Source organism: Hippocampus zosterae, chromosome 2, assembly GCF_025434085.1.
Source record: "Hippocampus zosterae strain Florida chromosome 2, ASM2543408v3, whole genome shotgun sequence".
In the NCBI taxonomy this organism is placed as follows: Eukaryota; Metazoa; Chordata; class Actinopteri; order Syngnathiformes; family Syngnathidae; genus Hippocampus; species Hippocampus zosterae.
This window is the reverse complement of record NC_067452.1, coordinates 24626311-24649764: the sequence shown is the minus strand read 5'-3', so window position 1 is coordinate 24649764 and position 23454 is coordinate 24626311. Positions and strand designations below refer to the sequence as shown.

At 42.6% G+C, this 23454-nt stretch overlaps 2 protein-coding genes across 3 annotated transcripts; both read left to right on the top strand.

The window, feature by feature from the left end:
* The first annotated feature begins 1186 nt into the window (after window positions 1-1186).
* On the top strand, window positions 1187-6979 carry ogfr (opioid growth factor receptor). The gene is made up of 7 exons (XM_052057126.1): window positions 1187-1639; window positions 3361-3426; window positions 3506-3587; window positions 3665-3743; window positions 3909-3975; window positions 4047-4195; window positions 4286-6979. Exons 1-7 carry the CDS (start codon window positions 1532-1534, stop codon window positions 5295-5297), a joined length of 1563 nt encoding a protein of 520 aa, XP_051913086.1. The 5' UTR covers window positions 1187-1531; the 3' UTR covers window positions 5298-6979.
* A 948-nt stretch (window positions 6980-7927) lies between these two features.
* Window positions 7928-20814, top strand: col9a3 (collagen, type IX, alpha 3). 2 transcript variants are annotated; one of them, XM_052057117.1, is made up of 32 exons: window positions 7928-8263; window positions 9179-9247; window positions 10441-10476; window positions 11300-11371; window positions 11513-11566; window positions 12492-12527; window positions 12633-12656; window positions 12743-12796; window positions 13161-13214; window positions 13354-13395; window positions 13465-13521; window positions 13611-13664; window positions 13746-13799; window positions 13879-13932; window positions 14018-14071; window positions 14196-14249; window positions 14318-14371; window positions 14458-14511; window positions 14615-14668; window positions 14762-14806; window positions 14888-14941; window positions 15055-15108; window positions 15744-15797; window positions 15884-15955; window positions 16324-16359; window positions 16483-16527; window positions 16608-16640; window positions 17060-17206; window positions 17294-17348; window positions 17435-17617; window positions 19098-19175; window positions 19723-20814. In XM_052057117.1, the coding sequence occupies exons 1-32, from the start codon at window positions 8198-8200 to the stop codon at window positions 19905-19907; spliced, it is 2037 nt and encodes a 678-aa protein (XP_051913077.1). In that variant the 5' UTR covers window positions 7928-8197; the 3' UTR covers window positions 19908-20814. The 2 variants fall into 2 exon arrangements, with proteins under 2 accessions (XP_051913077.1, XP_051913078.1); XM_052057118.1 differs by lacking the exon at window positions 7928-8263 and having other exon boundaries at window positions 9229-9247; window positions 12638-12656.
* The last annotated feature ends 2640 nt before the right edge of the window (window positions 20815-23454 follow it).

Sequence of the window (23454 nt, the reverse complement as noted above, 5' to 3'; positions counted from 1 at the left end):
CGCCCACCGATTAACATGGTTATGTTACAATTTACAAGAAGACAATTTTTTATTTGGCATTTTCAGGGGGAAATGCAACTACTACATTAATGCTCTGGATTAGAATGATAAAACTCGGGTCTATTTAAATTGTATTTTACAGAAAGAAATAGCATGAGGTATTGTGTGAACATAATCACAGGGGCAGAACATCTGCCTTTCGTCTAGAGGTCTTGCATTATATTCTTGACAAAGACCTAACAACTCTGAAATAACAATTTGCTCAAATTACATGTATACTGTTATTGTTATAGCTGTTGTTAAAAAAAGTCATTATATCAATTTACGTGAACCCACTGATAATGGCAGTGATTGCTTGCAACAATCAGGAAACATAAGTATTAACTCGCAACACTTTATTTCATTTAATCACTCCCAGTGTTCATATTTTCAAATAATCACTTTTACAATACAATACAATACAATACATGCTGATTTATATAGCGCTTTCACAACAGCATTTCTAGAAACTCACAGTGAGCTATTTTCAGAACAGGCCCATAGGATTACCTGGTATCCCCGGGCACCATGTTGGTGACCCCTTCCGTAGCGTATGCAACCCCCCCGCAGAATACAATGTTCAAATTGTGAGTTTGTTCAATTCAGTTGTACTTAACTTTTAAGTGCATTACATTTGCATTCAATCCTTTAAAACTGATTGTTTTCAAACATTTAGTTACATTCGGTTGAATCTTAATTAAAGTACATCTAATATTTTGAACGTTAATCTAACTGCGCATAATCTTTGATGAACACTTAGGTCTACTAGCGGGCTGTAATTTACTGTTGTCATTATGGCACGTGGTCTTGAAGTGGTACTTGATGGAAAGTTTGAGAACCACTGACAGTAGCATGCAGGGAGATAGATTTTTCGTGATCAACTTTGTTGTTGTTGAACAAGATTTCAATGATGAACACGTGATGCAGATTAAGAAAATTCTAAAAATTTGACAGTCGGATTCTAAAAAAAATCTGGATCCCCATTGATTTACATTAAGACGTTGGCCAGCGATTGGTGCATTGTCACTGCTTTTGAAGTATTTATTTCATTTGTCACAGGAAAATGATGCATCCATCACTGGAATCTGATAATTCTGGTTTCATGTCAAAAGATTCATCTTTGAAATGTTACGCACAAACAACGTATGTCTACCACATCGGGATAAAAACACTTTTCTTCCTTCTCCCCCACAACCCGAATAAGCATGGGATTCACGGGAGAACATTTAAATGGCAAACGGTGTATTAAACTTGTGAGTGGGCGCTGTGACTGTAAAAACGCCCACTGGAGCAGCTGAGGGCAGGCGTCATCATCGCCGGCGATCTTCGACGGAAAGAGAGACTGAGAGACGATGGTGGCCTGCGAAGAGCGGCCGCCCTCAGCTGTCCTCAGCTAACCTGAGTGAACGTCTCGGTGTAGTTGGATCCATGCGCATCTCTGTCGGAAAGCAAGCTCAGTTAGCTTTAGGAGGCGTTTGTCGTTTGGGGAATTATGGAGGACGACTGTGTGTGCGAGTACGACTCGACGTGGGACACCGAGAGTGATGGAGAGGAGCCGGCCGGAGATGGTCAAACTCGACGGTCGCGGACTTTAGTGTCGGTAAGTGCTTGCCTAAACTTGAAGCTTGGTTTACCTGTCGGTCGTTGGGAGACCGTTGAATTAAATCTGGTGATTTGACGAGACGTTGCTGTTACTGCGTTTGGTGCAGCGCAAATATTAGCTGCTAGCTTGCTAGCTAGGCTAGTTGGCCAGTGAGGCTAGCTTACTTTTTCTGCTCCCTTGGGTCGGTGAGCGTTTTTCTTTTTTAGATGCATATGGCGACATTTGTTCGACATGGGTATGCTGTAAAAGAAAAAAAAAACGTCATGTGTAACAGCCGTGACTCGAAAATTAAGTGGAGAATTTTGACCCCCTCCCAAATGCTACAATAAAAAGTCTCCTATTGAAACACTCTAATGCCGCTACAGCTTAAAAGTAGGAAGTGGTTTAAATCTTTTTTTTAACCTATCCCTTCGCTTTTACCAAATACACTGTGCATGTAGAAGTGCAATCCAAAATATAGAGGCTCCCGGTACATAATCATAATGTCTCTTTATGTATTCCAATGAAACCTAAAACACACCTGGTGTCAATACCCCCACCCAATTTATTTTACTTTTATAATTTACTCTTTTTTTCACCCCGGTTTTTCTTGACCCTTTGTCCCCATTTTTTTCTACTTGTAATGTATTGAATGTTTCTCAAAATTATTTGAATACGTTTTGTTTTTTTTTTTCATGCATTTCAGTGTCTGTCAATTATCTGCAGATTTTCATTATCTACCAGTAGCCTGGGTCCCCATTCCTTACGGGTAGTGGGAGTTGACTGCATACAAGCTGTATAAAATGTTTTTTATACACATACACAGGTATCTCACATACCCAATTTTTCCTCCCTATATACACAATGTTACATTATGTCAAGTGAAGTCAAATGTATTTATATAGCCCTTAATCAGAAGAGTGTCAAAAGGCTCCGCAAGACCGCGGTTGACAAATATTAACAACATTCCCCATAGGAGAGCATGAAAAAACTAATAAAACCATCTGGTGAAAAACCTTGAGAAAGCCACAGATGGGTAAATACCCTTTCCAGGATGCCATGGATGCTCAATGGGCAACATTTAACGCTCAATGTTGCTGCAATACAAAGTTAGTTAAATTGGTGTGATAGTCCATTTAATGAGATTAAGCGCTGCCCCAACCCCACAACAATTGTGCAGTATGTTTTCGTGTGTTCTTTTAATTGATCAACTGGCTTGTGCTAGGACTCCGCTTCAATTCCTCAGTCGCACTGTTTGCTCCACAAATTGACAAACTGAAACTGTTCCCGGTTGTGCTTGTTTAACATTGTAAAATTGTGTTAAACCCGCAAACAGTAATCCCCGTCTCTATTCTGAACAGATTTTCAATATTTTGTCGTACTTTGTTAGTTGTTTGTCTTATACAATAGCTGTAATTCCAATGTGGACATTTTGGAGGTGGTGGGATGTTTGACCATCATTAGCTTGGTCTTATGTTATAATGTGTGGGGAAAAAAAATCATCATCCCATATTATCAGCTGGGCCCCAAGAGTGAAATATGCTCCAGATATCCAACTGTGTTTTGCTGTTTAATACTTCTTTCTTGTAGTTGTTTTGCCAAACCCACACACAATATTGATTTGTGCACTAATCAATCAAAGTGACCAGGATTATACATTTGCTATGTTTCTCGAAAAATGTTGGTTAAATGCTTGATGTACTGTAGGTTTATTCACTTCCATGTATGTAACTTCACAGCGGCATCACCCGCCCAGAAACATGAGAGCAGCAAAGGACATGCAGAACTACAGAAGAGGGTACCCTGTAAGTGCTGAACAGTCACACTCCCATTATTTGACTTTGTGTTGGGTTCAAGTTGTGCAATTCTGTTCCTCTGTCACAGAATCTTGCAGATGACGAGTGCTCAGAAGACAAAATGAACAACTTGCAATTCTACCTCAATAAATTCCCCTCTGCACCCGACGGTATGGTACTTACATTAAACCAGAATGTTCTGGTGAAAAGTTGTGAGACACTGACATGTGATTTGCTGACATGACAGAGGTCTACATTGAATCCTTCCTCAAAGAATGGAAAAATGACTACAAAAGGCTGGAGAGAGTCCACTCATACATTCAGTGGTATGTGCTTATTTATTTTTTTATTGGTAATTAGTAGGTGTGGGTGAGTAATGATACCGGGTGTCGGTGCTGATACCAGCCTTGTTTGATGTCACTTACCTTACTGTAACAACTGCAATTTTGATTTTCTAACTTAATTGTCTAACTTCTTTCTGCTTTCATCAGGCTGTTTCCTCTTCGTGAACCAGGGGTCAACTACATGGCTTCTGAACTCACCAAGAAGGAGATTGAGGCGAGTGTCTCGTAGTTGACACTTTTGTGCCCCTTTAAGTGTTACTCAAGTTGTTTTTTTTTTCTTCCCAGGCCTTCAAGAGAAACGAGGATGCCAAAAGGAGACTAGTGGAGTCTTATGAACTCATGCTGGGCTTCTATGGCATCCGCCTGATTAACAAAGAGATTGGTGAGGTGACACGAGCAGAGAATTGGAAAGAGCGCTTCGGGAACCTTGAGCGGTAAACCCTCTAATACTGTCATGTCGGTAACCGGCTTCAAAAGAACTCTCAGGCTGGCCGTTTCACTTTCAACTGTCTCATCTCCATTAGGAACATGCACAACAACCTGCGCATCACACGCATCCTGAAGAGCCTCGGAGAACTGGGCTTCGAGCACTATCAGGCTCCGCTGGTGCACTTCTTCCTCGAAGAGACGCTGGTCAAGAAGAGCCTCAGCAGTGTTAAACGCAGCGTGCTAGACTATTTTCTGTTTGCGGTTCTGGATAAACAAAAGCGCCAAGAGCTGGTGCGCTTCGCCTACCTTCACTTTGAGCCAAAGGATAAATTTGTGTGGTGTCCCAGAAAGATTCAGAAACAATTCAGGAAGGCAGAGAAACGCTCTGAAGCTATTGGCAATGGAGAAGTTAAGGATGACCACCACTCAAGTGCTAAAAATAAAGATGGAGAAAAAGGGGTTCACTTTAAAGAGGGGGACATGAATAACGCTGGCAAGGCGCAGAAACAAACGGAAACAAATGGAGACCAACTCAAACAGTCTGAGACGTTGCCTCACCCAAATGCAGAGCAAATGACAGGTGGGAATGGCAATTCGGAGTCCAATAGCAACAGTTTCGGCAACAGCACTGACTCAACTGACGAAATGGATCAGTCGCCCACCCCTGACACTGCGAGCGTTGAAACCGAGCCCGGGGCGGACGTCAAGTCCAAAGCTACAAACGTCTCACATGATCCCGCCCAGGAAACGGACATCATCATGATAACAGACAGAGATGAGAACACAGAGAAGCCGCCGAAAAAGAAGAGAGAAGATGACTCGTCAATGCGACGCAACGGCTCCGCTGCAGACGTGAGCGGCGGTCAGCCAGGCGGAAAGACTGGCGGTGACACCGCCTCCGGCCAAATGAGCTCACCTGCTCAAACGCCCACGAAGACTTCAAAACACTCACCTTGCCTGTCATCGGAGAGGGAAGAAAAGATTCCAAGGACTGATTTTACTCAAGGAGTGCACGCAAATGGGACTACCCAGAAAACTGGGGAGAAGCTGACATCTGAGGACAAGGTGGAGGATATCGACATGGAGTCGAACCCCCCACTAGCTTAGCCCCAAGAGTGTGGCCAATACATGAAGAGTTCTTAGTCCTCAAGGTGCTACTCTTCAGTGAATTTCAGTCAAATTGATCGTCCATAAAGAGCTGCTGGGATTGTTGGGTGTTGAGCGAAAAGGCTACGACCGCAGTCACTGTACATTTGGAATCTGCAAGACACAGAGTGGCCTTAACAGACCACCATCATTCCATTTTGAGACTGCCACTCTGAAGTCCTGCAACAAGTTGAATTGTTGCCCTTTGAATTCAAGGCTGCGTTCACACTTGCCATGCAACGGTGCTATGTAGAAATACGTTTTGGAAGCTTTTTTTGTGTGTAATCTCCCAGCTCGTCAAATTAGCCAAATGTAAAATAAATGTATTCAGCCTAGCAAACTGACCCCCCCCCCCCCCCCCCCCCCCCGCCCCCCGGTCCAAGGTGTGGGAAAGGCCTGTGTACAAATGTGCATAACAGGTTTCATAATCACTCCCACCCCTAAACCTTGGTCTGGACCAGCATTCGGGACTACAAGTGTGAACACAGCCAGAGTGTCTAGTTGGTCCAAGTACAGAAAGCCTAATTTTTTGTTAGAATGCATTGCGCGAGTGATTTTCGTGATTTCTGTTTGGCAGACACACCCTCTGAAATCGTGGCTGGCGTTTGACCAGTTAAATGAGCAGTTTCTGTTTTTTTTTTTTTTTTTTTGAATTGTAGTTTTCCTTATGTTGAATTGATAAAATGTAAACAAAAATGCCACAACATGGGTACAACTGCAAAATTAAAATTCTGCCTCTAGAAATATGATAATGCAATGAGAGAACGTTGTTAGTCTTTATATTTCTTGTGGTTGTTTGAAGTGTGCAACTGCACCGCATCATTCATTTGGTTCTATTACTTTGGTACTACAGTGTGGGGTAATACACTGGGCAGCTTGCTTTGCTTAACAGTGGCTCCTTAAGTTTTGTGACAGGAATACTCCATCTTAGTCAGTGTGAAAGACGAGCATGGTGGCCTATTTGTCAAGGTCGAATTGTTGAAGTATTTCTTTTATTGGGTCTGACTGGATTTTGCACGAGTACCTCATGTGGCTGGCAAGTTCAACAATCTACTGTGTCACGACAAAATGAGAGCATAAATTCAAAAACAAGCAATTTGTCACAAAAGTAAAATGTACTCTAGTTACAGCATTAAAATGACTTTCCTCTTTTTTTCTTCTCATTTCTTTCCAGAATATATAAAGTAATAATGTTAATTTAATTGTACGCCTTTTTTTTGCATCGTTCTATAAGATGCTTTTGCACTGAAGAACTGGAAGGTTTGTGTTTCCCTTTGCAGGCTGTTTTTGCATAGATGCTGAATTCGGAAATTGTCATACTTTGTCACCATCCTGAAGTCATGTTGTGTGCGTTCACACTGGTGGAAATTTGACTTGAACAACAGGAAGCCTTGCCAAAAATGTGATAGACTGCTTGATTGTATCAACAATATGTGTTTGTCTTTGCAATTGGTCAAGCTTAGCTCAGATCTGTATTTTGATTCTTGGTATTTTGGAATCAGTTTTCTTTTCAACTGTTGCACTTCATTGTGAATATGATTGCGTTAAATTGTTAAGACAACTTGTTCTTTCTATGTGACTTTTCCTCCAATTGAAAACCTGCTTGTTTAAGAGCTGAATAAAGATATTTTCTGACACATTGATACATTTGTATTTGGCTAAATGTGGACAATGTGTTTTACTCAGGCCTAAAGATTACATTTTCAATTGTAATTCCATTTCAAAATCAGTTTCAACAGCATCGTCAATGTCAGTGTGCAGTTATCTATCAATGCAGCAATTGTTACAAATTCATTTCTTTATATGGCTATTCCTCGTCGCCTCATGACCTACACAAAGCTGAAAATTTTGGGGCATTAACTGGGCTCACAACCATCCGCGCTTACACTCACACCTCGGGACAATTTCGAGTATTCCATTAATCTGTGACGCATGTTTTTGGAATGCGGGAGGAAACCGGAGAAAGCACGCAGACACTGGGAGAACATGCAAACTCCACACTTGAAGGAGTTTGCACTTAAATGTGGTTTCTTGTGCTGTCGATGAATGGTAATTTCTCTCCCAAAACGACCTTTGGACTGAAAAAAAAAATACAGGTATGTGGTTATTTGTTTGTTTATTGAACATAAAACATATACAGTAATCATTTGACAGAAAATAAGGTAGATAAAAAAAGTAAAAAGAAAGAAATCAGTCTTCATTCAACACAGTTATTATGTTCAAGGGAGTAGGATGAAGTAAAAAACTTATGTAGTCCTACCCCGTTATGTGTTTATATCTACTAAATCATTTTTATATCAATCAGAAAAGAAAAAAGTAAGAAGTCTCCATTAAGGCTCATACTTTACCCTTAACCGTGAATTATTGTGATAATTATGTGGTTCGCTTCAAACCCTTTGTTGTTGGGTTAGGATAGTGGATCTTTAATACATACACTGAAAAATTGTACGATCAACAAAAAAAAAAATTGAGTCCCTGGTTTAAGATGCAGAGCTGTCTTATAATTGGTCAAAGGGCAAACCCCACAAAGCTCGGGTATGCAAGCTCCACCCACTAAATTGACGCTCCCAATGACTGCTGCCTAGCTTTCTGCATCTTTCTTGTCAAGATTCAAGTCCCTTTCTTCCTCACCCCCCTCACCCGCAGCAACTCAAGTCCAGACTGAGCTCAGCCCCTTCCTACTTTCTGGAGGTTCGGGTTTATCTGGGAACCAAGAGGACGTTATTCAGGAGCTGTGCGCCTTCAGGTGAACCAAGGCTCCTGTTGGACTCTTACGGGGAGGGGTGCGAGCCAGAACCGGCGACTGGCTTTTTGCAGCTTTTTCCTCGAGAAGCACCTCTTCAGAGAGCGATCCGGGAGTCATGACGACAATCTCGGCTCTCTGTGTGCTCTTACTGTGCCAGCTTTTGACGTCGTCCTCTGGCCAGGTAGGCTCTCGTCAATGGCCGTGTGTATGCTGAATTGATTGGGCCCTCTGGAGCAGCAGAATCTGGCGGTTCTTGTCAGAAGCTTGTGATGGAGGCGATGGGAACGACATGAAAATGTTCGTTCTTTACTCCTATTATTACTCCTACTCCTATATTTACTCCTACTATTTTGTAGTGGGCCACAGCAGTAGTTATGGTTTCCCCAAGAGGACCGTTGTGACTGAACAGCAAAGAAAGTGTACGGTCACGTTATTACATATGCACAATTGGCCCTGCATTTGATTGATTTGACCAATGTATTATCAATTGGAAATCAGGGTAAGGACTATAGTGACAATCAAATGCCAAAGTATACAAATGTGGTTCATTTATATCAAGTTTAAGTAAAGGCTTAATGTTGGGAGAGAATTTCTGCCCAAATGAGAGGAACAAATTCATTTCTTACGAAACATGAAAAAAAACTAGTGTTTGCTTTTGTGAGCTCCACAAAATGATGTGACTTGCTAGATCTCATCCCACTCCTTCCGTTTGCTACCTTCACATTATATTAAGAAGTAACCATTGATTGCATGAAAGCGACCTGCTGCTTCTGGTTCAGTGGCCAGATTTTGCTCATAATTTTCTTCCACCTGTGGAATGTACGGGTTGAGAGGAGTGCACACAATTTGGCCTCTGTTCATTCAGGCCACACACAAGCTCAGTGGATAAATCCACATTGAAGCATTTATTCTGTGTATCTTTTCATCGAATCTTTCCTGCCTGCATTGTTGAGTGTACACTGTGTAATTATATCTTGCCTCCCATGCACAATGACGGCACTATCGAGACACAAGTAACATGAACTTTTCATCGCTGAAAATGAACTCTACTGAATAGTGACATGTTGTAAAATGCTCCATTTACTTTGTATTGTAGAGGCCTGGCCCGCGAGGAGCCACTGGGGTAGCAGGGCCGCCCGGGCCCCCTGGACGGGACGGCATTGATGTAAGTTGACTTTTGTCTTATACACTTGCGACACATCAGCGGCGCCTTCTGCCAATTTAACAGTGAGTCTGCGCCAGTTAGCACATGACAACATGGCGAATTTCAATAGGTTTTGTCGCTTTCCAGACAAAAGTCCCAATGTATGTATGTATATGTGTGTGTGTGTGTATTATCTATCTATCTATCTATCTATCTATCTATCTATCTATCTATCTATCTATCTATCTATCTATCTATCTATCTATCTATCTATCTATCTATCTATCTATCTATCTATCTATCTATCTATCTATCTATCTATCTATCTATCTATCTATCTATCTATCTATACATTGTATATACCTAATGTAGCTTAAGCCTGCAGTTTAATTGTAATGGCCACCTCTCCGGGTAGCATACAAAAACAATTTGTCATTTTGCAGCCAGACTTCCGACATTTGTAAAACAGGAGTGTATATAACGTGAGTTTTAAAATATATACCCCATGTAAGCTTTAGACTTAAGTGTCCTGCAGCGCAATTGTCATATTCTATAGCATTTTACACTTTTCCAGTGTTAAGATGTGTTTCATTGGTCTCTTAAATGTTTTTGTCACTGTGACCCCTCCCACTGGCCCACCCATAATTCTTTCATGCCAATAATGGCAGGCAAATGCTTGGTGTGCATCTACTTACTTGGTGGACAACTTCTATAATACAATACAATACGAAAGGGTGTTTGTCTGCATTGAAGTTGTCATTTCGTGTTGCCACATTTGTAAAGTTCTCAATTACCTTATCCTCGCGCACAGTTCTGCACAGTGTACACTCCACACATTGATTCTTGGCACAAACTACGCAACTGTGCCCTTGTAAGGCTATGTGGGAGTATTTTATTTGTCGATATTTTGCTTCTAGCAGTCGGGTGAAGGCAAACAGAGGGTCTATTCACACATTCCCCAGCTGTGTGTGACCTTCCAGAGTTTCAGCTCACACCTCCCCCCTGCACCTTCAATCCCCTCCATCAAAACCAGCGGAGGGGTTTAATCATGTGACCATTTTTAGTTTTCTCTGTTGTTCCCTCAAGGCCTGCAGAAACGTATAATATATAATAATAATAATAAGAATACGTTTTATTTATAAGCGCCTTTCAAAACACAAATGAAATGCATACATTGATTCAGCCTTAATCTATAGCATGTCTCCTAATTACAGGGCAAGCCTGGACCTCCGGGAATGGCAGGCAAAGCAGTGAGTGTTTCAATCATGTTGTTTTCGGAATGTGTTTTCAATTGCAATGCAAAGTTGAATGTTGTGACTCCCAGTCAAGTGGTTCTCGGTCTTATCTGAGTCCCTCCTGTGCGCACTTTGCATGTTCTTCACTCGCTTTTGCAGGCTTCCTCCAACATTCCAAAAAACACGCCATATCCATCCATGCCACACTGTGTGTGAATGGATGTTTCTGTGCACTCTCAAACTGACTGAAAAGCAGCCCAGGATGGACTCGTGGCCCCAAAATCAGTTGCAAATACCTCCAGATCAAACTGTAACCCTCAAGAGGATAAAACAAACAGAAAAGGGGGAAAAAACACATACAGTATTTACAATGTGTGTTTTTACACACAGTTATTATTATTACCGGTAGTTACATTTTTTTAATGAATAGACGAACCAAAACAGGGTCCGACATTAAGCCTTTTTGGGTGGTGACCTCGCCAGAACAAATATTTGCCCTATATATTCATTATGTACTATGATAAATTCAATGATGATTTAATATTTAGCATCTTTGAGCCTGAAAGAAAATAATGCTTCTTTAAAGTTGTTGTTTGCACATGTTGTTGTTTTTTTTTTTGTGGATTAAAATGTAACTGAACATTGAGCGTGGGCCAGTGTCAGTGAACATTGGGTGGCCCGACACAGTCACGTCATGGGCCACTGTTTGTGTAGAAACCTGCACCGATTGAAAGTATTCCAAAGAAAGACTGACGACCCAATTTCACCATGAAAAAAAGAAACATCCTTCACTGTATATTTCAATTTGTGTTGATGATGTTCTCGCTATTTTTGGCAGGGCCCCAAAGGAAAAGCAGGAATACCGGGAGTAGCAGGAAAACCGGGCTTGCCAGGACTTCCTGGGGTGGATGTAAGAGCAGAGAAGCAGCACGCCGCTTGTCTTGTTCTCAACAAGCATGAATCAGAATCACGTTTTCTGATACGCTTCTCAACAATGTCTATAAATATTGCAGCGGAACTTGCAAAGTGATGAAATGTATCTTTTCTCCAGGGTCTGACGGGTCCTGATGGTCCCCCTGGGAAGGACGGACCTGCAGGAGAGGCAGTAAGTCTGTCTCGTTGGCCGTTGATACATTGTAAAGATGAATTGAGCTCAGTTATATCTGCAAGTTGTATGAGGATGGAGGTATGATGCCCGCTTGCCCTCTGTCAAGCTCGATTTGTCAACCGGGCTCAGCCTCGTGGTCTGAACACTTTTAACGAGGGATCAGAATCAGCTTTATTTATCTAATCCGGCCCGGAATGTCACTGCCCCCCGTCGTTCTATGAAACCGGGGGTGACAAAGCCGTACGGGCTGCCCACCTTTTATAACTGTAGTCACTGTATGGATGTTAAAGGAATTTGATTTCAAGCATTTCTGCTTTCAAACATTCAACCTCCCCCAGCAAACCAGCTAATTAGTAAACCTAATAAGTTGCTCATTGCTACTCCATCATGCGTGTTGTGCATTAGCAAAACACTAGAGCGCGCTCATTACTGTACAACAATTTATTGCTCTAACTTGTCACAAAGCAAGACAAGAGAGCAAGTGAAGTCACATCCCATCTGTTTGTGAGGAGTTTGGTGACGAAGCAAAGTGTATCATCTCTGTGATTATTTGGACTCTCGCCTTGACAAATACAGCTGGTGGCAGGTCCAATAAAGAATTAGAGGATGTGACGGGGGCAGGGCACATTTTCCTTTTTGCCGCAGATGCCGCACGATGTGGGGTAATCTACTTCAGTCCGTAACAGCTGCCAGGTGTGCAGTATGACTGTTGTTCTCTGAGAAAGTCAATGTTGATCTTCAATTTTCCAAAATGAATGACGTTTAAATACTTTGTATCACAACAGAACACCAGTCATATTTCCAGATTCGGTTAAAACTCTGGCATAAGCCGTGTACTATTTGGTCACAAGTGCAACATGACGCCATTTCAAGTGGATGATTGATTCAGCTGATCACACTTGGTGTCTGTTTCTCTCCACAGGGAGACACCGGACCACCTGGGCCACCTGGACCTGCTGTAAGTACCCCAACATAACATCAAGCAGACCCTGAGTCAGCCTGCCCTGGTAGACCCAATTTAAAGCAGAATTTGTGGCCGTAATACTTATTGTATTTTCCGTAGGGCAGAGGGAGATCAGGAGCTCCCGTGAGTAGAAAAGCATTTTCATACTCTTGTCATGTCTAGGAAGTTGACTTGTTTGAATCCTGGAATTACATGTCTTTTGTTTTTAGGGTTTAGCCGGGACCAACGGGTTGCCAGGTGGAGTCGGACCTCAGGGTGCCGTGGTGAGTGTCTGTCCAATATCCTCAATTCGACCTTATGCTATCATCGAGGTGGAGTGTCAGTCACTGAATCGGAAAGAGATAATCTCTTTTTAGATCATTACTTTATCTTGAATTCAATGTACGGTACTCCACACATGCAGATACTCAACAAGCACCCTTTATCATGCGTTTTTGTCAAAGAAATTTTTCAGAAGATCAGAATGTTTTGTAAATAGGTGAATTAGAATGTAGACTGTAGGTGTTTACATGAAGGCCTCTGAAGCTGGTTTACTTCCAATCAAGCGATATTCGACATTGGAGAGCATTCCACGGGACTATACAGAGGGGACGTCCAAGGTGACTGGACTTTCTTTTATCTTACCAGGGTGCTGAGGGTCTTCCAGGGCTTCCGGGACCTCCTGGTCCTGATGGACCACCTGTAAGTGCAGTCTTCATCATAAATGAAAAAATTGTGCTGCTATACTAATAAAACCTTTGCATAGTTTTGCACTTTTCACCATGCGAATTTGTTAGTCATGTATTTTTTGAAGGGTCAAGCGCAAGTTTTGCTTTTTCAGGGTCTTCCTGGTACTCTTCATGATCTCACTGGTGACCTTCTGGTTAGTATTCAATGATGCGTCTGAACTCGCTACATAATTAGCGGCATGCTCAGTGGTTTTTGTGTACAGTGTCCTGCCATCTGCCCCTCGGGTCCACCTGGTCCTCCAGGGATGCCAGGATTTAAGGTGACTGTTTATGATGAGTCAAATTGTGACACCCCTAGAAACGCACGTCATTGTCACCCTGTCACTGAATTTTGTGACTCTTCTCATAGGGCCACACAGGCCATAAGGGAAACAAGGGAGAAGTTGGGAAAGATGGAGAGAAGGTGAGTGTATGACCTATGGCACAGCAGTCCTCCAGCATGGTGCCGGGTTTTGGGTTTACGCAGTGTCTGGGTTGTCTTTAGGGTGACGCTGGTCCTCCTGGTCCCCCAGGCTTTCCAGGGACAGTTGGCCTACAGGTAAGGTCATTTCGGTATGGGGGCTTTTGGAAGACTCTTGACAGCGACTGTCTCAAAACACTGCTTGGATATTTTTCAGGGCCCACGCGGTCTAAGAGGTTTGCCGGGTCCGATGGGATCTGTGGGAGACAGAGTAAGAAATTATTTCAGCACTGATTCAGCTTCTTTAGGAAATGTGGCGATGTTCTCTTTGCTCTTATTCTCTTGTTTGTGCGTAGGGACTGGCGGGATTCAGAGGCAAACCTGGCATCGCCGGCATCATCGGAAAGACCGTGAGTCTCTTTATCTCTGAGACCACTTGGGAAAAGTTGTGACATTTGATTCATGATCCACAGCCACAACGAAACACCGGACCCATGAATAACAAGCTCTTTGTCTTTCATCTGATTCTTCCAGGGTGATACTGGAGAAAGGGGTCCCCAGGGTTTCAGAGGTCCTAAAGGAGAAATTGTAAGTCAAAGATTTTGAATTTAGAGGCTCTGTAAATATCGCATCGTAAACATGCATGTGCTGAACAGGGTAAAATTGGTCCGAAAGGAGCCATTGGTGGTGCTGGGCCCAAAGGGGAACCCGTAAGTGACCAACTTATGAAAATACATTTATTCATGGTCAATAAAAACACAGCACTGAAATAAAAGACTGTCTGATTTCCTCATAGGGAATTCCTGGCAGAGATGGCAAAGACGGAACACCAGGAATGGATGGCGCGAAGGTACATATTACATTTTTGGCTTCTTCTGCTGTGTTGAAAGATATCAGCAAGCCACAATCTGATCAAGACTGATCTCACAGCCACAGTTTGTGTGTTTGGCTAGGGTGATGCTGGACAACATGGGGTAGTTGGAGAAAAAGGACCAAATGGGCTCCCTGTAAGTTACAATTATATTTGTGTGTGTGTGTGTGTCCTCTGTCCGATAATTGACAATAAAACAAGTTTACCAGTAATATATTTTCCTCCATAGGGTCTGCAAGGAAAGGCTGGTAGCAAAGGCTCCAAAGGCGAAATTGTAAGCTTTAAAACCCATTGCAAATAAACGAAACATCAGCAATTGGAAGAACCATGCGAAACACATTTTTTTTCCCAACAGGGTGATCCAGGAAAGGCTGGGGAGACGGGACCCTCTGGAGAGCCAGGTATTCCTGTATGTATCTGGTGGCCGGTCTGGCCAGTGACTGAGTTTCTCTGACATGTTGCTAAATTCAAGTTTGAACAATGTAGCATCTGGTTTCTCAACTCTTTCGTGTCTTCCCACAGGGTGACATTGGCATACCAGGAGAGAGAGGCATAGCAGGACCCAGAGGAGTGGCTGTAAGTTGGTGAAAATACATCCAGTGGCATAACATTCAAACTCACTAAGCCTCTGCAATACTGTCCAATTTTTGGAAACCTTTGACAACCTTTATTCAACTCCAAATTGTTCATAGGTGTGAATGTGAGTGTGAATGCCTGTTTGTTTATTTGTGCCCTGTGACCAGCTGGTGATCAATTCTGGGTGTACTCTCACCTCTTGCGCAAAGATAGCTGCGATAGGGTTTAGCACGCCCATGGCTCTCGTGAGAAGAATGAATGCATGAATTTCAAATTTGTGGACGAAGGACTGTCTTAAGAAGAGGAATGACAATGTAGTAGTCGATATCAAGGCTGAAGAAAGCTACACTGCCACATAATGAGAAGTATGTGACTAAGGATCAGTGGAAGTCGATGGCCAGGGACTGTTGGAGGTATTCGCACCGGTACAACCGTAGACAAAGAGGTCTTTGTGCTTGCGTCAGACCCTGCGCCATGAGAGAACCCCCCCCCCCCACCCCACCCCACACACACAGTTTTAGCCATTGTCATATGAATTACACCTCACATGATTATTATGTCAGGATAGCATGTTTTGTCTTCTTAAACATTTTAGTATGACCAGTAGTTAGTGAGCATTGTGCTTTTCCCTGCAGGGAGGCATTGGACCTGCAGGCATCCCAGGACCTCAGGGAGTGAAAGGTTTCCAGGTCAGTGCCAATGCCATCACATTTTATTTGTTGCTTTTGGTACAATTAGTCTTATCGGTCATTTTACAGAGTTTCATGTCCCGCAGGGCATCACGGGGACTTTGGGGGATCCAGGTCTTCCAGGTCCGACAGGGGTCCGAGGAGAGTTTGGTGAAAGAGTGAGTCCTTCACATAGGCTCGGTCGACATATATCTCATTCGGTATCTTTACAAACGAGAAGAGATGTCAATGTCGAGGTAATCCCACCTTCGTGGAATTGGAATAAATTCAAGTGGAAGAACTGTATTTGGGCAAAATACACTTTTGACACGAAGTCGTCCCCAGCCTCCAAGAAGAGAACAAAGATAGTCTTTATATCGTTTCCTCTTCCCCAAAACCTGCCCAACTCACTGACTCTGAAATAACCACCCACCAACACCCGCCCACTTCATCTTCTTACCCTCTTGCACAAATGTCTCAACATTGCTCTCCTTTATGTTCTGCCCCCCCCCCCCCCCCCCGCCCCCTCACCCACCATACCTCGCAGGGGCCGGTTGGAGCTTCGGGACCCAAAGGAGACATGGTACATATTTTAGTCAAAATTCAACAAAGCCTCAGTTGAAGTCTTTTTTTTGTCTGCTTGTTTTACTTTGTTGATAGAGGAATGTTTGAGAGTTACTGTGTGATGTTTTTTTTGCAATTTTAGGGTGTAGCGGGAAGTGACGGTTTACCTGGAGAGAATGGAGAACCTGTCAGTATCCTCGTCAAATGTTTCACAAATACAGTCATCATTAGAAGGGCTCTTATTTCCATTTTGGCTTTTATTTACAGGGCCATTTTGGACCAGTTGGACAAAAAGGAGAGGTGGGCTACATGTATTTGTACATCTCCATTTTGCCGCTAAGCCAATCTTCATACCCCAACAGAAGTGATGACAGTCTGTCCGTTATGTTCCTGGTCTGCCTTACTGTCATTGATGCAGTTGCTGCACTTTCTGCCTCACATTCCAGTTTTAACAGGATAAATTAGAGCCAGGCATTGTTTCTTCAGCATCACCGACTGCTTCAATAAGAAAGAGATGAGTAGCATGAAGGTGCAGCGCAATTTGTATAATTCAAGCACAACATTGGTGCATTTCATGCCCCTTGATTCTTTTTTTCCTCTCTTCTGTTCATTGAAAAAGTGGCGTTTAGGGTAACTGCAGATATTTTTAGCTCCTGCTGACATTACATGAGCACTTTATGTAGAAATGCAAGTCATTGAGGAGTTCTTATTGGAAACAGTCAGGGAAACGAGGAGAACTGGGACCTAAAGGTGTCGTGGGACCACAAGGAGAACTTGGGGCAAGAGGGCCCCCGGGAAAACCTGGATTAATGGGCTTCCAGGGCGAACAGGGTCTTCCTGGGATAGCTGGAAAAACAGGTGTACCTGTAAGTGTTTCATTTTGAGAGATTACCAAACAAACGTTATGAATGAGTTTACTGTCCTAAAAATCGAATCTTGCTCTCATGTTTTAGGGTAAACTCGCAAGTGAACAGCACATCAGAGAGTTGTGTGGCTCAATGATCGATGGTGAAGATCCACATTAAAATTCATTCCAGTTTTGAGCAAAATGTAAGACGGGAATTGACTGTCTGATGGGCTGCCACACCCCGCAGATCAAATTGCACAACTGGCCGCCAATCTTCGCAGACCCCTGACACCGGGGATGGTCGGCCGACCCGGACCGGCTGGTCCTCCAGGACAGCAGGGATCAGCCGGCTCCATCGGTCACCCAGGTGCCCGTGGACCTCCAGGATACAGAGGCCTGCCAGGAGAACTGGGAGATCCTGGTACCAGAGGTATGGCGGTATAAAATATACACAGGATAATGGTACCTTCACGTATGAGTGAGCTTCGGATAGGGCGCCACTCGAGTGAAGTGGGGGAAAAAAAGGAGGGCCGCAGTCATCGATGCATTTAATTCTGTTGACAGAACAGGAAAAACAATCAACTTCACACATACAAAATGAAAACGCGTGCAAGGAGCATGGCGGCAAGGTGCAAGCTTGCCCATTCTTGGTGTTGGCTGCCAAGCGAACGACCTGCAAATGGTTTGGCGGGTTTGTTTCTGTTACAACAAAAAGCTTTGGCTTTGCTTACAGTATGATAAAGAGGAGGAGATAATAAAGCAGCAAATAAAAAGAGAATGGCTTCAAGCAGAATCCGGGGGCGGTTAGGGCCGTCTGTGATGTACAATCCCATAAAGAACGCTTCCAGGTGTCCTGCGTAAAGCGTGTATTTGAACGTCCGTTCGCAAAGTTGGAGATTTATCAATTTGGACTTGTCTGTGAGGATGTGCGTAACTTTACGCACAGCTCTGAGCATGCCGACACACAAAATCTTAGCGGTAAAACCGTGAAACCACAGATGGCGCGGTTATACGGACATCAACAGTAAATTCAGTGATGTGAAGAGGAAATTATTTCATTCGAATAACACACAAATAACCTACAGCAGGGGTGACCATTACGTCGATCGCGATCGACCGGTAGCTCGCGGACTGGTCCCAAGTCGATCGCGAGGGGTGTAGAGGAGAAAAAAAACAAACAACCATTTGTGTGTCTTCGTGCATGTTAGTAATATATTTTTTGTGTTAATGTACAATGCACCCTAACCATCCTACCAGTCTCATTTTCACAAAAAAAGTATTTAAAAAATCGAATAAAATCAAGTGTTCCATGGTAAATTGACATGACAGTGTTGTTATTTTCTCCTCTGCAACATCCATGTCAATTCACAATTAAATGCTTGAAATTGCCATTGCAATTGGGCTTAGTTGTGGAGCCAAGAGTTGGAATCGCAACCTTGGAGATTTTTTTTGATTCTATAAATGAAAGCCCTTTGCTTGGTCTATTTAACTTTTTTTCTTACAAGATTACTCAATGAATTGAAGAAACAATTGGCAGAATGCTTCAGTCCAAAAAATTCTGAAAGCTGCTGAAGTCACTGAGTCTAAAAACTGGACCAAACAAATCAAGTGTCTCACTGTGTTGGGACAAGCCAAAAGTCAAAACAACAGTGCTACCGTGTTTTCCTTGATGGAAAAACAAAATCAAAACGAGGCAAAATAGTGGGTGCTGAAAGAGTTGATGGCATTTCAATGAATAAAACAGTTTTATTTACCACTAAAGTGATGTTAATCAAGATTGGTTGCAGAACGCATTGAACTCGTAAATCAAGGCAGCACTGTAGTGTGACCTGATCTACAGGTGGAAGCATGATTCTCATCTGTATGTCACCAGACACACAATTTGCTCAAGCTGTCTTTTTGGACGACAGGTGACGTTGGTCAGCAAGGTGATAAAGGACCCATCGGCAAAGCAATCGAGGGCCCCGTTGGAGACCAAGGATACCAAGGTACAGTGTGTGTGTGGCCTGTGTCTTTGTATATGTGATTTATACAGTAGCAAAATGCGACAGATGGGATTGAGTCATGACAACGGTGGGAAGGAAAAATTGCCCAGTGGTTTCAAATGATACCGCCTAAGCGGGGCCATATCGGCACAGCAATTGCGGTCCAAGCGCAGACACCTCCAGTCTGCATTGCTAATGCTTGCCAACTGCCAGGTGGACTAACTGTATAGAGACATATTGGCCAGCACTCCGAAGTATAGCAAACGAAAATGTGCCCTGAGAAAAATAAAAGTCCGAGCTAATCTGCTCCACCCAGTGTACAATCCAACAGTTTGAGGGTCATTCCGAATCGGTGCTGAGAATGAATGTTCAGAGCACAAAATGAGCAAATGGGGGTTCACTCACTGTACATATATAAGGCACATGTCTTAAGCGAGTTCTCGTTTTCGTGCAGCAGAAGGAGTCAGGGGATTCAGCGCATGTTGGTTCAAATCCAAACAAATACACAGAGACTCGTACCTTTGTCACAATAACCGCGTACTCTTCACAGGTCTTCCCGGAGTTCCGGGTATCGTTAAAGATGGCCGTGATGGCTCTCCTGGAGATCCAGGTGAGCCTGGAGAGCACGGCAGGGTAGGTAGGACTGGGCACCATGGACCTCCTGGAATCTGTGATACATCAGCCTGTCAGGGAGCATCAGTCGCTGTGAAATCAGCTCACCCTAAAAACTATTAAATATTGCTTCCTGCTGCCACCTGTTGCCATCTGAACCAACAACCAAAAAGAAAGGTGGGGGGGAGGATGGAAGTAAAGACCAGGGTGGTCGCAAAATCTCCTCTTTATTTGAATATGCATATCGCAGGCTGGAAGGCAAACATCAACAGGTGTGACATTTTCAGAGGAACAGATGAACATCGGACAACATGTGACAACAATAACAGCAAGTGAGAGTTCCCCTGCGAAAATCCCGCTGTCATCCGTAAATCAAGTGGATGCATGGACAAAGTGCTCGAGAACATCAACATTCCCACCAAATATTATCACTTAAGACTTGTGGGGAAAAAAAAGATGAGTGCTTTGTGTATAAAAACCTTGTACATGTCCTTGCCCCCATTTCTTTGGTCTACTCTGACAACAACGGCGAGTGTACATAATGGCCCATTGATGTAGAGCCCAGGTGGTACCTCAGCACACAAGTGTTTCGCGTTCAAGATGCAAATAGGAGCGTTAGGTCACTGTAAAGCAACAATGTGTGTTCAACAACAAGCAAGTGTAGACTAATCCCCAAAAGATGACCCTTTTTTTTCCTCGTCAGCTATTATTTTATTTTGATTTTTTTTTTTTGGTACTAATGCTGTTTCATAACATTTGAAGTTGAAACTTTAGAATCGAATGGCAAATAAAACTTGTGGATGAAGAAATCACACGTAAAATAAATTCCGTAATCTTAGGTGCAGTTCTTTTCCCTTTTTTTGCGGTTGGATTCTGCAACGACCACATCCACGATGTACTGGCGGTGCTGTAACTATGACATAAACAATTAAACACTATTTATTATTTGTGGGTTACTGTTGTATGTACACTTGACAGATGATACAGCGACATGTTGTAAGAACGAACAAATAAAGCCACTTTTCAGTAAGACCTTACTGTTCTCTACATGTGGAGTGGAAGGTGTGCATTTCAGATGAGTAATCAAAAAGCGGTAACACTTCCAAAGCCAATGTATCAAAAGGTAAAATTCACAAATGGAGGCGACTGAACAAGGCGGTGAATTAGAAGATATGTAACAATGTTCGACTCTCGAAAACAAATGTCCAACTTGATCGCGATGAGACTGAAATAAAAGAAAGCTGAAGTATATGAAGGTCACTGGCCAATTCCAAGTAGGACATGACTGGCTTTCAGAGAAGTTATATTTCTGCCTAGTAAATCTATAAAAAATCCTCTTAAGAGTCAGACAATGGCAGTTTAAAAAAACACTGTCAAATTTTAACGGGATTGCAATAGTAAGGGCTTTGTTCCGAGACCACATTTGGGGACAGAAATAAATATGGAACCTGGCGGCTTCTGGGAACTGCTGAGGTGCCCTTTGGCAAGCCAATAAACTCTGACCTGCTACTCCACAGCCCTCTGGGAAAACAACATGCTCCTGCAATCCTCTAACAATTCCTCTGTTTACATTTTCTGGAGGGATCATTCACATTGTCCATACGTTGCCCGGTTGTACTTCAGAGAGGTGCAAATGTGCTTCAGAGTGGACAGTGTCAGTTGTATAGAATGACACTAAAAATGTTCAAGTAGTTACACAACGAACAGAGCTTCTTCCTGTGAGAAACCACCGACAATTTATTTGTGATTGAATTAACAGGGCAAAAGCACAGTATATGCATATTGAATTCCGAGATGTGACACTGTTTGGAACGCAGACAGACACAGAGAGACTTGTGCTAAAAAAATTAACTTAAGGCAAATTGAAGATTGTTGGTGAGAAGAGCAGTGTGGGCATTAAAAGAAGTCATTTACTCCGGTAGTCAATTCTTTTTCTTTTTTCTTTTTTTTTTTGTAAATGTACTCGAAATTGACGACTTTAGGGGCGTTTGAAGTGCTCGATGTATGTTTTTAGATTTTTCACATTGCTAACTTGACCACGAAGACAATTTTGACCAAGGTGTGTCCTCCAATCAGCCCTGCAGGTGTCCTCAAACTTAGCTGTCAATCTATTTCAAGGATGTTGAAGGCAAATGCTCCAAGCAGCCTGACGTTTATTGACTGCAGTTGCACACATTCAGAAATGTATGACCCACCGGAATTCATCGACCTTCCTGGACGTCTCCGCAAGAAAAAAAAGTCTAAATGTATAAAACGGGTTGAAATATGTAACATTTAGCATTATATTTGTTCATTCATAATTATACGTCAACCGGCTTGAGGAAAATACAATTTGATCCCCGAGAACGGATTCAGTTGTACAGATGTTCATGTCATGCATTCAGCCCCTTCTCACGTTCATTTGACGAATTGTACGATTACAAAAAAATACATCTGCTAAAATCACGTGTGAACCCAAAGCTAGAAAACACCACAGGCAAACATGGGATGCGAAAAATCCGAGTGCACATTGCTCTTATAACTTATTTTTATATAAAGATATGTAATAAATAATTAAATACAATTTTTTAAACCAATCAATATTCTTGGCGAATCAAAATCAGTGCAAAAACTAATGCAAGCCTAAAACACTTAATCGTGTGAATTTACAGACATTGGTTTTACATGTATTCCTGTGGTGGATAAAAATAATTTGCACCTTAATTCAAAGTCACGTCATTAACTCATTAGTATCTTTGCTGGAATGGTGTCGCCCCCCTGCGGCAAATCAGGCAAAGTGCACATGAGAGGATCATTCTAAATTTGTCAACCGTCGAATGAGGTGTTCTCTTCATTAGTTACAGTGCATACTGTATATTAGTTCTTCGACATGTCGTCCCCATCCTATCCTATATATTGCGTAAAAGGTAAAGCAAAACAAAATGCAATTGAATACACGACAGAGACATGTATTGATCAAACAGATACACTTCGTTTTTAAATAATTAATCTTTCATTTCGAAATTGATGGCCCCAAAATGTTCCAAAAAAGATAGCACAGGTCATGATTCCCCAACACCACTGTGTTACATAACCTTTGGTTTTGAACAACGCTCAATAAACAATTGGACCTTGAGAGCTCTAACTCTGAAAGCTCTATAGGTGGCAGACCAGTCTGGACGACTGGCAAGCCAGTTTATTAGTCACACTGTTTTGCAAGGATGTCACGCGATTGTAACACTTGCTTGTGGCTTGGCATTGTCGGGACAACCCTGAAAAAGACATTGCTTGGTTGGCAGTTTATGTCGTTCCTATATGTACCATTCAAAATTAATGGTGCCTTCACATATACGCAAGTTACCCCTGCCATGTGCACTGACCTACCCAACTCAATTGTTAGCTTTTGAAGTTTGCGCTGACACCAATCCAGCTGGTCGTTTTCCTCTTTGGCCTGTGGGACATGACATACATGATTTCCTAAAATAATTTGAAATTTGGACTCGTCAGACTACAACACACTTTTCCACTTTGGATCAGTCCATCTCAGATGACCTTGTATCCATAAAAGCCAGTGGCATTTATACGTGTTGTTGATATCTGGCTTTCACTTTACGTGTTTAAGCGTAAACATTTGTACAACTAGTGGTAAATGTGTTAACTTACATTGGTTTAATGACGTGTTCCTGAACCC